This window comes from Miniopterus schreibersii, assembly GCF_964146895.1.
Source record: "Miniopterus schreibersii genome assembly, chromosome: 5".
Taxonomy (NCBI): Eukaryota; Metazoa; Chordata; class Mammalia; order Chiroptera; family Miniopteridae; genus Miniopterus; species Miniopterus schreibersii.
Window position 1 is genome coordinate 82,337,776 of NC_138106.1, and position 13,684 is coordinate 82,351,459.

The window sequence follows — 13,684 nt, forward strand, 5'->3', positions numbered from 1 at the left end:
ACTCAAATAATGTCAGAGAAGTTACACTGTATACCACAGAAATACAAAGAACTATACAAGAATGCTGTGAAAGGTTACATGCCACCAAATTCAATAACCTAGAAGAAATGGAAACATTCATAGACGTATAGGACCTTCCTAGACTAAGTCATGAAGAAGTGGAAAACCTAAGTAGACTTATCACTAGCAAGAAAACTGAAACAGTAATCAAAAACCTCCCAAAACACAAAAGTCCAGAACCAGATGGCTTCACTGGTGAATTCCACCAAACACTCAAAGAAGATTTTCTACCAATCCTTTTCAACCTCTTTCAAAAAACTTAGGAAGAGGGAATACTTCCTAACTCATTTTACAATGCCCACAGTACCCTAATACCAAAACCAGACAAGGAAAACACATACAAAAAAGAAAATTACAGGCCAATATCTTTGATGAACGTACAAAAATTCTAAACAAAATATTAGCAAATCAAATACAATAATATACTAAAAGGATCATACATCACAATCAAGTGGGATTCATTCCAGGGATGCAAGGATGGTTAAACACTTGCAAATCAATCAATGTGATACACCACATTAACAAACTAAAAGATATTACTAGACGCATAAAAAGCATTTCATAAGATACAACATCACTTTATGATAAAAACACTCACTAAAGTGGGTATAGAAAGAAAATACCTCAACATAATGAAGACCATACATGACAGATCCTCAGCCAACATCATACTCAGTGGTGAAAAACTGAAAACTTCCTCTAAGATTAAACAAGGATGCCCACTCTCACCACTGTTGGTCAACATAGCACTGGAAGTCCTAGCCAGAGCAACTAGACAAGAAAGGGAAATAAAAGGTATCCAAATTGGGAATGAAGAAGTAAAACTATTTGCAGATGATCTGCTTCTATATATGTAAAACCCTAAAACTCTACAAAAACTATTAGAAAAAATAGATACAGTAAAGTTGTAATTATTATAAAAGCAGTATGTTACAAAAGCAACATGCAAAAATCTATCATATTCCTATATACTAACAACAAAACATCAGTAATAGAAATGAAGAAAATGATCCCATTTACAGTTGAAACAAAAAGAATAAAATATCAAGGAATAAATTTAACAAAGAAGGTCAAGGGCTTGTACACTAAAACTACAAGACATTGTTGAAAGAAACTCAAGACATAAAAAAATAGAAAGATATTCAGCGCTCATGGATTGGAAGAATTAGCATAGTTAAAATGGCTGCATTACCTAAATGCAATTCGCAAACTTAATGCAATCCCTATCAGAATCCCAATAAATCTTCTCAAAGAACTAGAATAAAAAAAATATTCTTACATTTGTATGGAACACACAAAACCAGAATAGGCAAAGCAACCCTGAAAAAGAAAAAGAATAAAGCTGGAGGTATCCCAAGATATCACACTCCCTGAATTGAAACTATACTATAAAGCTACAATAATCTAAACAATATGATATTGGCAGAAAAACAGACACACAGACCAATGGAATGTAATTGAGAGTCTAGAAATCAATCCACATGTACAGGGTGTCCCCCCAAAATATATACACACTTTGAATGATTATAAAGCCAGTGTTTATTAACATAGAGTTCATTTACAAAATTTAAAAGAACATACAGAAGTAAATACTTTTTTTGCCAATGGCTGTTTTCAAACTGATGACCAACCTAGTCCAGGCACTGCTGATAACTCGAAGCAATGGGATCATAAACATCAAGCATCATTTTGTTTGGTAGCTGTACGCCCTCAACTTATCGACTGTTGTCGGTTTTGTACCATAAGCTTTATCTTTTATGCATCCCCATTTAAAAAGTCTAGTGGCACTTTAGAATAAATTTTCTTTGTTCAATGCTTAGTCTGGCTTCACCCATTATTTCAAATCAATTAAACCTGAAAAGGCGTGAAGATTAAGTGAGTTATCAGCTGTTAAAGTGTGCATACATTTTTTTGGGACATCCTACATATGTGCAACTAATTTTTTACAAAGGAGTCAAAGACATACACTGGAGAAAGAAAAGCCTCTTCAATAAATGGTGTTTGGAAAACTTGAAAGCCACATGCAAAAGAACGAAACTGCTATCCTAACACCATATACAAAAATGAACTCAAATAAAGACTTGAATATAAGACCTGGAACAATAAAATACATAGAGAGAAAAAATAGGCACTAAACTTATGGACCTTGGACCTTGGTCTCAGGAGGGTTTTTGTAAACTTAACCCCAAAGGCAAGGGATGTAAAAGCAAAAATAAATAAATGGGACATCAAACTAAAGGGCTTCTGTATATTAAAAAAATTCTGATAAGGGGCCAATATCCAAAATATATAAAGAACTCATACAACTCAACAACAAAAATCAAATAACTGGATTAAAAAATAAACGGAGGACCCGAATAGACACTTTTCCAAGAAAGGCATACAGATGGCCAACAGATATATGAAAAGGTGCTCAACATTACTAGTTATAAGGGAAACGAAAATCTAAACCACAATGAGAAACCGAAGAGTCGCTAGTTTGATTTCCAGGTGCATGGGAGGAAGCTCAGCCAACTGAGCCACACTGGCCAGGGCTCCCAATACATTTTAACAATCCAACTTAATACTGGTAAAAGATAGAATTTATTAGGTGTGCCTAAAATATTTAGCACCAGATGTCCACAGGTGTTCAAATGTAAGCAAAAATGTACATTACAATAATATGAAACATTACTTAGTGAACAGTATGTCCATAGGGCAAGATGCAAAACATTAGTATTTTAAGCTCCATAGGGATGGACACACCCTACAACAGAAAAAAGATCACTTGACTTCCACATATATCTTCACGAATGTATTAAAACTATAGGAGACTGAACAGCATAGGCTAGGTATGTGGTTCCCAAACTCTGCTAACACGCTGGAAGCACCTGGGGAGTCTTTAAAGAACACTGATGCCTGATTTCCGCCTGTCATTGTTATTTAGTTGGCATAAAGGAGGATTTGGGCATTGGGTGTTCTAAAAGCTCCCCGGATGATTCTAACATGCAACAAAACTTGGGAATCACTGGACTGTTACCTGGGGATCTAAAAAAAACCCCTCCAAACTCTCAATGACTTAAAAGCAAAAGTTTATTTCTCATTCATGCTCCAAGTGCAACGTGAAGAAACACACCATCTCGGGCAGCGCTCTCAGCCCCAGGCCTCAGGGCCACCACAGGAGGGAGGCATGAACCGCAAGTTGGCTCTTAGATGCGCTCGCTCGGAAATGACCCACTTCACTCGGAAAAGACCCGCTTCACTCTCCTGACGTTCCAGTGGCTGAAGCAGGCCACCGCCTGCTGTGGAAGTGCAGCTCCCCACACGCCCAGGAGGTGGGAACAAGAGGTACCAGGACAATACCTCCCATCTTTTTAATTGGTTTTAACCCTCACCCGAGGATGTGTTTTTAGCGATTTGAGAGAGGAAGAGAAACACTGACTGGCTGTCTCCCGCACACTGACCGGGGACTGAAACCACAACTCAGGCATGCTGCCGTGACCGGGAATCAAACCCGCACACTTTTGGTGCATGGCAGAACACTCTGACCAACTGAGCCACCCAGTCAGGGCTCTTCCATCCTTTTTAAATCAATATATATTGAATGCTTGTTTTAATGATTTTCCCTGGTGTTAAAGACAAAATGTTTTTGTTCCCCCTAAATTTATGTTGAAGCTGAATTCCCAAGGTGATGCAATTTGGAGGTGGGGCATCTGGGAGGTGATAAGGTCACGAGGGCAGAGCCCTAATGAATGGGACTTGTGCCCTTCCCTGCAAGGGAACCCAGAGAGCTCCCCGCTCTTCCTGCGGCACAGCAGGGCGGCTGAGCCAGGCCGCAGGCCGCACCAGACCCCAGTCTTGGACTTCACAGCCGCCAGGACTGTGAGAAACGTTTCTGCGGCTGACACGCCACCTGTCTATGGCATTCTGTTACGGTAGCTGGGCGAACTAAGACACCTTGCCACATCTTTCGGTACCAGGTCTCGATGCTTTAGTTTTCTTCTATTTCATTTCATAAACCAATCTTACACCTACAAATATGACATTACTAAATGGCACATTGTATTTCCTTTGTAACCTGCACTGTACCCAGAAAGCAGTTGATGAATTGATCAAGTAGTTTTAAAAACAAGTGTGAAGGCCATTCCTTCTAAATCTGGTTTGACTACGGCATCGGTAGCTGAGGATGACCCTGGGACGAACCTGCTGCGGGCTTACTCCACTATTCCTCCTTCCTTCAGAACAAAAGACTGAATTCTTGCCAGTTTGCTCTGCTCTGAATATTAACGTTTTCACACAGGCGGATGAGCCCAGAAGCTGCTTTGAAACCTCCCTTGAATAAGAATTCTTAATATTCCTAGCTGTCTTTCCAGTATCTCATTAAGTCAAAGAAAGGCAGTAGCACCCCCCTTATTGTTTTGTTTTCTGTGGTTTCAGTTACCTGTGGTCAACTGTATTCTGAAAATATTACATGGAAAATTCCAGAAATAAACAATTTACAAGTTTTAAGTTGCACACCATTCTGAGTAGCAGGATGAAATCCCACGCCATTCTGCCTGGGATGTGAATCATCCCTGTCAGTGTGTCCACGCCGTATACGCTAACACTGTATATGCGTTAGCCACTGAAGGGCTCTGTTATCAGACTGCTTATCAGAGGCAGAGAGACCACATTCACATAACTTTATTACAGTATATTGTTATAACTGTTCTATTTTATTATCATTGTTGTTAATCTCTTACTGTGCCTAGTTTATAAATTAAACTTTATCATAGGTATGAATGTACAGGAAAAAACAGTATATATAGAGTTCAGTATTATCTGCAGTTTCAGGCATCCTCTGGGGATCTCAGAAGGTATCCCCCCTCAGATAAGAGAGGACTAGTGTACTTTAAATCTCTTTTCAAGCAGACTGTCATTGCCATACTCTCTTTCTTGTGTATCACCTAACTCTTACTCCCAGAGTATAATATATTTAAAATAAAAACCAAAGAAAATGGTAGTCAAAGAACACTTCAGTGATTTTTATATTGACGTGTGCTTGGTAATTCTTTACAAAGAATTAAATGGATTAAATCATTATAGAAAAAAAAATCTTTAAAAAAATGAGTCTAAGCATTTTGGAAGGAACAGTGATTCCTGAGAAATTAAAATACATCTGACTAAAGTGAAAGTTTCAATAATACTACCTCTGAGATAACATTTTATGAATGATTAATAAGTTTACTATAAACTATGCTATAAATGGGAATTAATTAAAACAACTGCTAGGCTTCCAAGCCAAGAAAACATTACACTGTTTCAGAACACATTATTTAACATTTTTATTAGAAAAATATTTTTTAAAGTAATATATTGTAAAAGTAATCTGCATCAATTTCTATTATCAGAAATAAATTAGTAAATGTTGAAAGCAATTATATGTACATGTATGCACACATACACTCCACACACAAAGCTTAAAATACCACTCAAATTTAATGCTTTAGGTCTTTACCAAATCTTGATAGAAACTTTGGGACATCAGTAAACTCAGTCATCTGTTCATGTGTGTCTCCCAAGGTGTTTCTGGATTCTTTTCCTTTACCTATCAGTTTAAATATTAGCTCTGGAAAATGAAAACCTATATCAATGTAGATGAAATAAAAATAATTTCAAATGTAAACCTGATGAAAATAATTAATTGTAATAAGCTCCAAAACCAAATATGAATTGTTTTTGATAGTCAAATGTCTTGGATTATCACTGTCATTTTTTTTCATCATATAAAAATACAAACAAAACAATCATAGGTCACATGTGGAAAGTATTTATCGCATCCTCAGATCACTAGGTTTATTATTTGAAATATCAAAATAAAATATTGTACTATTTTCTGTTTTTAAAGTCTATATTTACTTTAGAACTAAGAAAAACTTTACTTCAAATAATACAAAAGTATAAACAATTTAACACATTTACTACAACCTGATTTTTAAGGATTTATTTAAAGTTTTGATAATACAGTAATATTTTAGGATAAAAAAAGCCACATTATATATTCAAAGGCAATTTTCCCAAACTTGCCTTCTAAGTTAATAAAGGACCTCTTGAGTAAGAAACTTATATCAAAGCCAAAATTGATTAAATTTAAAATGTCTTTATTCATTTAAATGATAAATACCGTCTCCTCCTAAAAAACAATGACATTTGTCTTTCAATCTGTCAAGCTTAGCTAGAAAATTCATGTGTCTCTTTTTTATATCTTATGTTAACATGATAGAGGATGCAGGCTGCAAAAATCAATTTTAATAGGCATTATTAAATAATTTCACATATATGCAGAATCCTGAAAAACGGTTAAAATTAGAGATGAACATTACATGTGGGCACATGACCATTCCGTTACACCAGTTTCCACTGATTTCTGGTAACCAACTTGCTTTTTTTGAATCCTTAAATACCCAATTCCAAATCTTCCAGCTCCTGGAGAAGGGCTTTCTCTTTCTGAATTTTCTCCAACTAGAAAAGTTTAAAACAATAAAGTTATTAAATAGGAAATAATTATTGGCTCTATAGCCAAAATAGCAAAGAAGAAAATATTTAGACAGAATATTGCTGACAGTTTATCGGATCCACTGGTAAACACAGATTTAAAAGTGCAGATTGGAAACATTCTAATTGTTATCTGGTATGAATCCGGGCAAAGTACAGAAGCTGTCTTACTGCATTCCTTTAGGTCCAGTAAACTTTCCCTTCTATACCTGGGCTTAAAAGTGCTGAGGAAAGGATGAAGGGCAGAAACAGAGCAGTGCAACCTGAGATACAGGAAAGAAAAGAACCTTCTATTTGTCTAACATAAAAAATGCTTTTATTTTCAGCTGCAATAGCATTAACACACCTCTTAGAAATAGTGACTTTCTCATTCACCGTGATCTACATCATGTCTCCCTCTATCCTTCCGTTTAAGAGTAAAAACATTAAGAAATATGACATAATTTCCAAAAGATGTTTTTAAAATCTATGTGCTCTTTTACCCAATTAAACAAGTGCTTATAACACAAAGGGCAAGGAGAGTCATGACTATGAGCCCAAATTAAAAATGCAGAAAAGACCTGATTTTTTTCTAGCTGTTTTCCAGTTGCTGCTTGTTCTTTCAGTTGTTCAATCGCTTTCAGTTTCTGCAAATGTAAAGAGGGGGGAAAACAAGGCATTTTAGATGCAAATTTCCCTCTTAACAACTCAGTTATAGAATGTGAAACCTGAACAAAGGGAATCAATTATTTTACATTTGTATTAAGAATGGGATTTATTAAACCCAGCCAGGCATGGCTCAGCGGTTGAGCACTGATCTAGGATCCAGATCGCGGTTCGATTCCTGATCAGGGCACATGCTCAGGTTGCGGGCTTGATTCCCAGTTGGGGGCGTGCAGGAGGCAGCCGATCAATGACTCTCTCATCATTGATGTTTCTCTTTCTCTCTCTCTTCCTCTCTCTGAAATCAATAAAGATATATTTTAAAAAAAGAAAAGAATGGGCTGTTAAAATGCTAAGGTAAACTATTTTAAAAAATTAACTATAGCCCGGCCGAGCATGGCTCAGCGGTTGAGCGTCGACCTAGGATCCAGGCGATCGGGGTTCGATCCCTGGTCAGGGCACATGCCCGGGTTGTGGGCTAAACAGCCGATCAATGACTCTCTCATCACTGATGTTTCTATCTCTCTCTCTCCCTCTCCTTTCCTCTCTTGAAATCAATAAAGATATATTTTAAAAGGAAAAAAAAAAAAATTAACTATAGAATGAGATATGCTAAGAATATAGGGGGATGTAAAGTACAGCATAGGGAATAGAGTCAATTCATAAGTTATACAAATGCCTAACTGCTATGCTGCACACCTGAAACTAACATAATATTGACTGTCAACTTTAATTGCAAAGTTTAAAATTAATTAATTAATTAAATAAATATGCTCCAGCTCTGGGGGGGGGGGATAATAATATAGGGCTTGGTGAAATATTTCCAAGCTTTTAATTAATGTTATGTATGTGTATATATGTACACATATATGTATGTAAATATATCACCAACTTCATTTATTTTAGCACCTCACTGTACCTGGATGACACCTTTGGCTTTTTTTTTTTTTTTTTTAAATCCTCACCTGAGGACATTTTTTTCCATTGCTTTTCAGAGAAAGTGGAAGGGAGAGAGAGAGGGAGATGGGAAAGAGACAGTACACTGGTTGCTTCCCGCACACACCCCAACCAGGGCCGGGGATCAAGCCTGCACCCGAGGTTCGTGCCCTTGGCTGGAATGGAACCGGGGACTCTTCAGTCCTCGGGCCGAAGCTCTAACCACTGAGCCAAACTGGCCAGAGCACATCTTTGGCTTTGAGAGAAACTTAATAGTGCGGCCTGGGAAGGGCTCTAGCAACTGAATTTTACTTCCACAACTGGTTGCAATTTGACGAGCTAATCAACTTCTCTGTTTCCTCATCTTTAAAACCGGGGCAAAGGTCTGTTCCTACCTGTCTCACAAGTGTCTGACAAAATACTAAGTATAAAAGTGTTCAGCACATTTCTGTACAAATGTACATTATTTCTTATTACTCCAAAATCAGTAATAAAAAGACTAATAGGCATTAGAAGATTGTGAATAGAACTTAAATCATCCCTGTTACAGTATTTCATAGTGAGAAAGCAACAATGAGAATTGCTATAAACTTCTTAGATGCCTATCTTTAGGTGTTTAAATAATTCTTAATAGAATTGTCGTGCATTTCTTTCAATAAACACATCTGATTTGCATTTAATTCTCTCACCTTCTTTAGGTTCTTGATTTTTTTGTCTACCTCAGGGTCTCCAGAAGTTGGCTGAGAGACAGTATTTCGTGCGGAGCTCTGTGGGGCAGGTATAGGTACCAAATCCAGACTCTTGTCATTTCTTGCTTCCTGCAAGAAATATTTTCAAAATTCAATTTTCTAAAATAAAAACATTAAAGTATTTCAACCAAAACAGCCTTGGTATATAAAATGCAGAAACCAAAATGTGATTTTATCTTTTATGCTACATTTTATATAAAGAGAGGGTCTGAACTGAAGGTCTCACAAAGTATGCGACATTGTCCCATGATAAATATAATGCAGCTTAAAAAGGTATCATAGTATAACGATACCCAAAAGGTTTTTACTATAATATTTGTCATAGGGAACACTTTGCTAGATCTACAATTTAAAGTATCATAACAAAGAATTAAAAAATATGTTAGAATATAACAAAAGGCCCGGCCAGGGTTGGCTCAGTGGTTGAGCGTTGACCTAGGATCCAGGTGTTCAGGGTTCGATTCTTGGTCAGGGCACATGCCCAGGTTTCAGACTCGATCCCCAGTCGGGGGCGTGCAGGAGGCAGCCGATCAATGACTCTCTCTCATCATTGATGTTTCTATCTTTCTCTCTCTCTCTCTGAAATCAATAAAGATATGTTTAAAAAAAAAAAAAAGAATATAAAAGAACAAATGAAAAGAAATGAAATGACCGTAGCAGAGAAATCTAGGAGGTTTCTGTATCAGCCAATAAGCATTCAAAATTTCTGGATATTTTGGGAGGTGCCATTATATGAATGTTTTGGCAATGTGAGGGGGCCTTTCTAATCAAGGTATTTGAAATTTCACTCTTGTGATATCCTCCAAAATGATAGTACACACGATCAAGTACATGTGATGAATGATGCTACAGGACAAGTCCTACGGAGATTTATCTATCATCAGATCAGATGAGCTGATCTGAACTCTCTAACAAAGTGCCATGGAGAACTTTTTCCCTGTGTTGGGCACCATTCTGTTGCTGAACATGGATGGGACCAAGGCAGGTCTGCTGGACCAGTCTGGAAATGGGTTCTTGCAGAGTCACAAGAAAAGCATTTTGGAGACTCGTACATAGGACACAAGGCATAGTGGCAGATTTGATGGAAGGGTGCGGAGGCCAGAGATGCCCCTGAAGAGGCTGCCACACTGCCTCACCCACGACCAGGTGGCTCAGCTCTGTCTCACTGCAGGAAGAAGCCCAGTGCAGGGGGCCACAGGCCCAGGAGGAGGGACAGGGCCCAGAGATGCTGTGCCGTTGCCCCGACACGGGCACCCCAAGCATCTGTAGTCTAGCTCAGTCCCAACATGATCAGCCTCTGATGACCCTTCGAGCCTCATCCCTTCTCACCAAGGAACCACTGATTCTGAAGCACATTTATTTCCCCTAAAGTGCTATAAACTCTTGTTTCTTAGCCTTTGTGTTCACTACTCTTGTTGACTGTTCCTTGTGCCTAGAATACTTTCAGGGGACCTGACTGATTCTACTTATCCTTTAGGCCTCCCCCGAATTTCTCCATCTCCCGAGAGACCGGATTAGTTGCACATGTGGAATGTATCCCCACTGAACACCCTGTGCACTATCCCCCATCAGACTGCACCTGAGGTTTCCTTGCTTACTCTTCTACTTGTGCCCCCAGCATAACACGTGCTTTACTGCACACGCTAAATAAATGAAGGGAAAAGGAGTGATATTCCTTCTGTATTTAAGACAAGACATATATTTTGACAAAGGGGAACAAAGTTATTTAAGTCTTTACTGCCCTCAAGGTAGGGCTTCTGCTCCTTCATAGAGTTCCCGGTGGAATACACTGACCCCCAAGAATCCAAAACCTCTTACTCAGAGTTCGGGGCAGAATACTGTGAATTCCCAAAGCATCCCAGGGGGACACGGAATGGGTGTCACTCCTAGATTTCCAATTGAAAAATGTGTGCCCGAGAGTTTAGAGAGTACAAAATCACGTTTTCAGTCACGTTAGTTGCACTCTTTTGTATACTCCAATGAAAAAACATTAACTCCGTATCTTCTTTGGGGAAACACATTCCTGAGCATTTTAACAGAGTATTCAGAAAGAAACAATTTCGTTTCTACTCCTAAGGAGAAGAGGGATAAAGGAGAAGAGAGATACTTTGCTAACAAAGTTCACTTCTGATATCAGATTAAAATATTTAAAATTCAGTTGTTTGTAATAAGTTGAGAATATTTTTCTACTAAGGAGGAAGGTTAATGTTATAAATGTAAAACAACTATTAAAGTTAAGGGAAATATGAAATTTAATTTTCTATATTTTAAATACCAACAATAAGTTAAAATGTCTGCATTATTATATTTAAATTCTGGTCATTCTCTGGAAAGGGTATGTATACAATAAAACTAAATTTTTAGTTTCAATTCTTTTTGGTACAGTTCATAAGCTTATAAACCATCACCAGTTATAAAAGTATTTGGTTAGATTATATACATCTGACTCCTTTATCTTTGGTTGCTTAATTTGGAGCCAGGGCTGAGAAAGTGTGGTCAAGGTGATACTGTCATGGACCATTTACTTTGTTCTATAACACAGTCATAACTTTTACTAACTCTAGCCAGTTGTCTCAAAAATGCAAACTGTTTCAACAATAAAGATAAATTAAAACAGAAAAGAAAAAAAAAAAAAGCATACTGAAAAGGATTATCTTGCAAGTAGAAAACTTATGCCCCCAGCGTTTGCCATCACTGGGAAAACACGCAAAGATCAACTCCATAAATGATGGATTAATGGTATTATCTTTGGTATGTAACACATGTGGGTGACTACATAGTTGTATGGTGTGGGGAGGGTATGTTTTACATGAATGGCACTGAATGCTTTTTTTAAAAAAGCCACAAGGGCTTTCTTTAAGAAAGTCCAAATATTTTAATACTGATTTTTATAAATAAGAGACACTGATTCCATGATCCCCGACACAAATTTTATCAGATATCTGATAAAATATCTGATAAAAGGAAGAAATATTTATAAAATAGATTCTAAGGTGAGTTGGTTTCAGAAGGTCTTTAAGTCTCTATTAGAAAGAATCTTGCACAGCTGCTATGGAAAACAGTATGGACGTTCCTCAAGAAATTAAAAACAGAGGTACCATATGACTCAGCAATCCCACTTTTGGGTATATATCTACATAACAGAGGAAACAAAATCATTATCTCAAAAGGATATCTGTACTCCCACGTTCACTGTAGCATTATGCACAATAGCCAAGGTATGAAAAACAAGGTAAGTGATATATAAATATTTTTTAAAAATGAAAATCCTGTCATTTGCATCAACATGAGTGTACTGGGGGCATTATGCTAAATGAAATAAGCCAGACAGAGAAAGATAAAATACTGCATGGTATCACTTTGTATGTGGAGTCTAAAATCAGTTAAACTCAGAAACAGAGAGTAGTACGGTGGTTGCAAGGGGCTGGGGGCGGGAGAGTGTAGAGATTGATAAAGGCGTTGATACAACTTTCAGTTAGAAGATAGTGTCTGAGGAGCTAACGTAGAACGTGGTGACTACAGCTGATAGCACTGTACTATATCATTAAAATTTGCTGAAAGAGTAGAACTTAATGTTCTCACCTCCCCAAAAAGGTAAATGTGTGAGTTGATGGATGTGTAATTAACTTGATTGTGGGAATCCTTTCACCATGTATATGTATATCAAATCACCCCACTGCACACTTAAAAATTTTATTTGTCAATTATACTAGCTAGAAAAAAAGAAAGAAGGAATGTTACCTACTAGTAGTTATAAGGATACTACTGACTTGTAACATTCAGGGCCAGCAGAGGTGTCTCTACCCATAATGATGAAAGGACAGTCCTGCTTTTACACAAGTCTAACACATGGAGTAGATTATTTTGCTCAGAATGACTTGAACCTGAGCTATTGAAAGATATTTCTGGATGAAATCTACTAACAACAAAAGAGTACACTGATTTGTTAAAGCCAGGATTTTAGCAGAATGTTGTATAATGCAATTCTACAGCTTAAAACAGTTAATTGCCTCCAAAACCCATAGCAACCTAGAATTGTCAAAAAAATTCAAGTATTACCAGCAAAACCACATTGTTTGAATCTCAAATATGTAGTTACCATGACTTCACTAACCAGAGTCCCAGCCCAGCAGGTTTCACGATAAGCCATACAAGACTGCAATTTGTCAATTGTTACACTGGTGTGGTTTTTCAACTACAAAATCATATAAAAAACTGTTTTAGAACAATTCCATTTGTTTGGGTAGTTCTGGTATTTAGATTCCCAACTGAATAGTTTCCTATAGTAATGAAATACTGAGTAACAAAATGGCTTTATAGTCATGCGCTTTTTGGTCTCTCTTAACAAACACATTTTCAAGAAAGCAAACTATACCTAACTTCACAAAGGCTTAACTGCAGAGGTCTAGCAAGCAACATACTACATAATCCCATCAGGGTTTCAAGTTTTAAGGTCAGATCCGGTTTCCTTCATCTCCTATTATATACATGAGAAGACTTAAAAATTCAGAGTCAAACACAAAAGAAAGACATTCTGATGAAGTCTAACTCCAACTTCATTTTACAACGTAACAGTTAAGACTTTAGTACAACGAAACTTGAAGGCTTGAAGCTAATTTAGCAGATTTTGTTTTGAAGACATCAGTACCCCGCGTACCTGCTTTGCAGCTTTCTTAGCTTCATGTTTCCTTTGATTTTTAAGGGCTGTTTTTGATAATGGCTTATCATTTCCTGGTTGTGGTTTCATATTCTGAGGTGGTTCCTCCTCGTGCTACGGAAAATGT

At 37.2% G+C, this 13,684-nt stretch overlaps 1 protein-coding gene across 1 annotated transcript in view; it reads right to left on the reverse strand.

Annotated features, from left to right (window-relative positions):
* Positions 1-6,162: 6,162 nt before the first annotated feature.
* EIF2A (eukaryotic translation initiation factor 2A) overlaps positions 6,163-13,684 on the reverse strand; it is a 37,106-nt gene continuing 29,584 nt past the window's right edge. Inside the window, exons 11-14 of the mRNA XM_081137689.1 lie at positions 13,558-13,671; positions 8,841-8,969; positions 7,134-7,199; positions 6,163-6,540 (exon numbers count right to left, since the gene is read on the reverse strand). Of these exons, the coding sequence (XP_080993815.1) occupies positions 6,475-6,540; positions 7,134-7,199; positions 8,841-8,969; positions 13,558-13,671 (375 nt within the window). The 3' untranslated portion in view covers positions 6,163-6,474. The remainder of the gene's footprint in view (positions 6,541-7,133; positions 7,200-8,840; positions 8,970-13,557; positions 13,672-13,684) is intronic.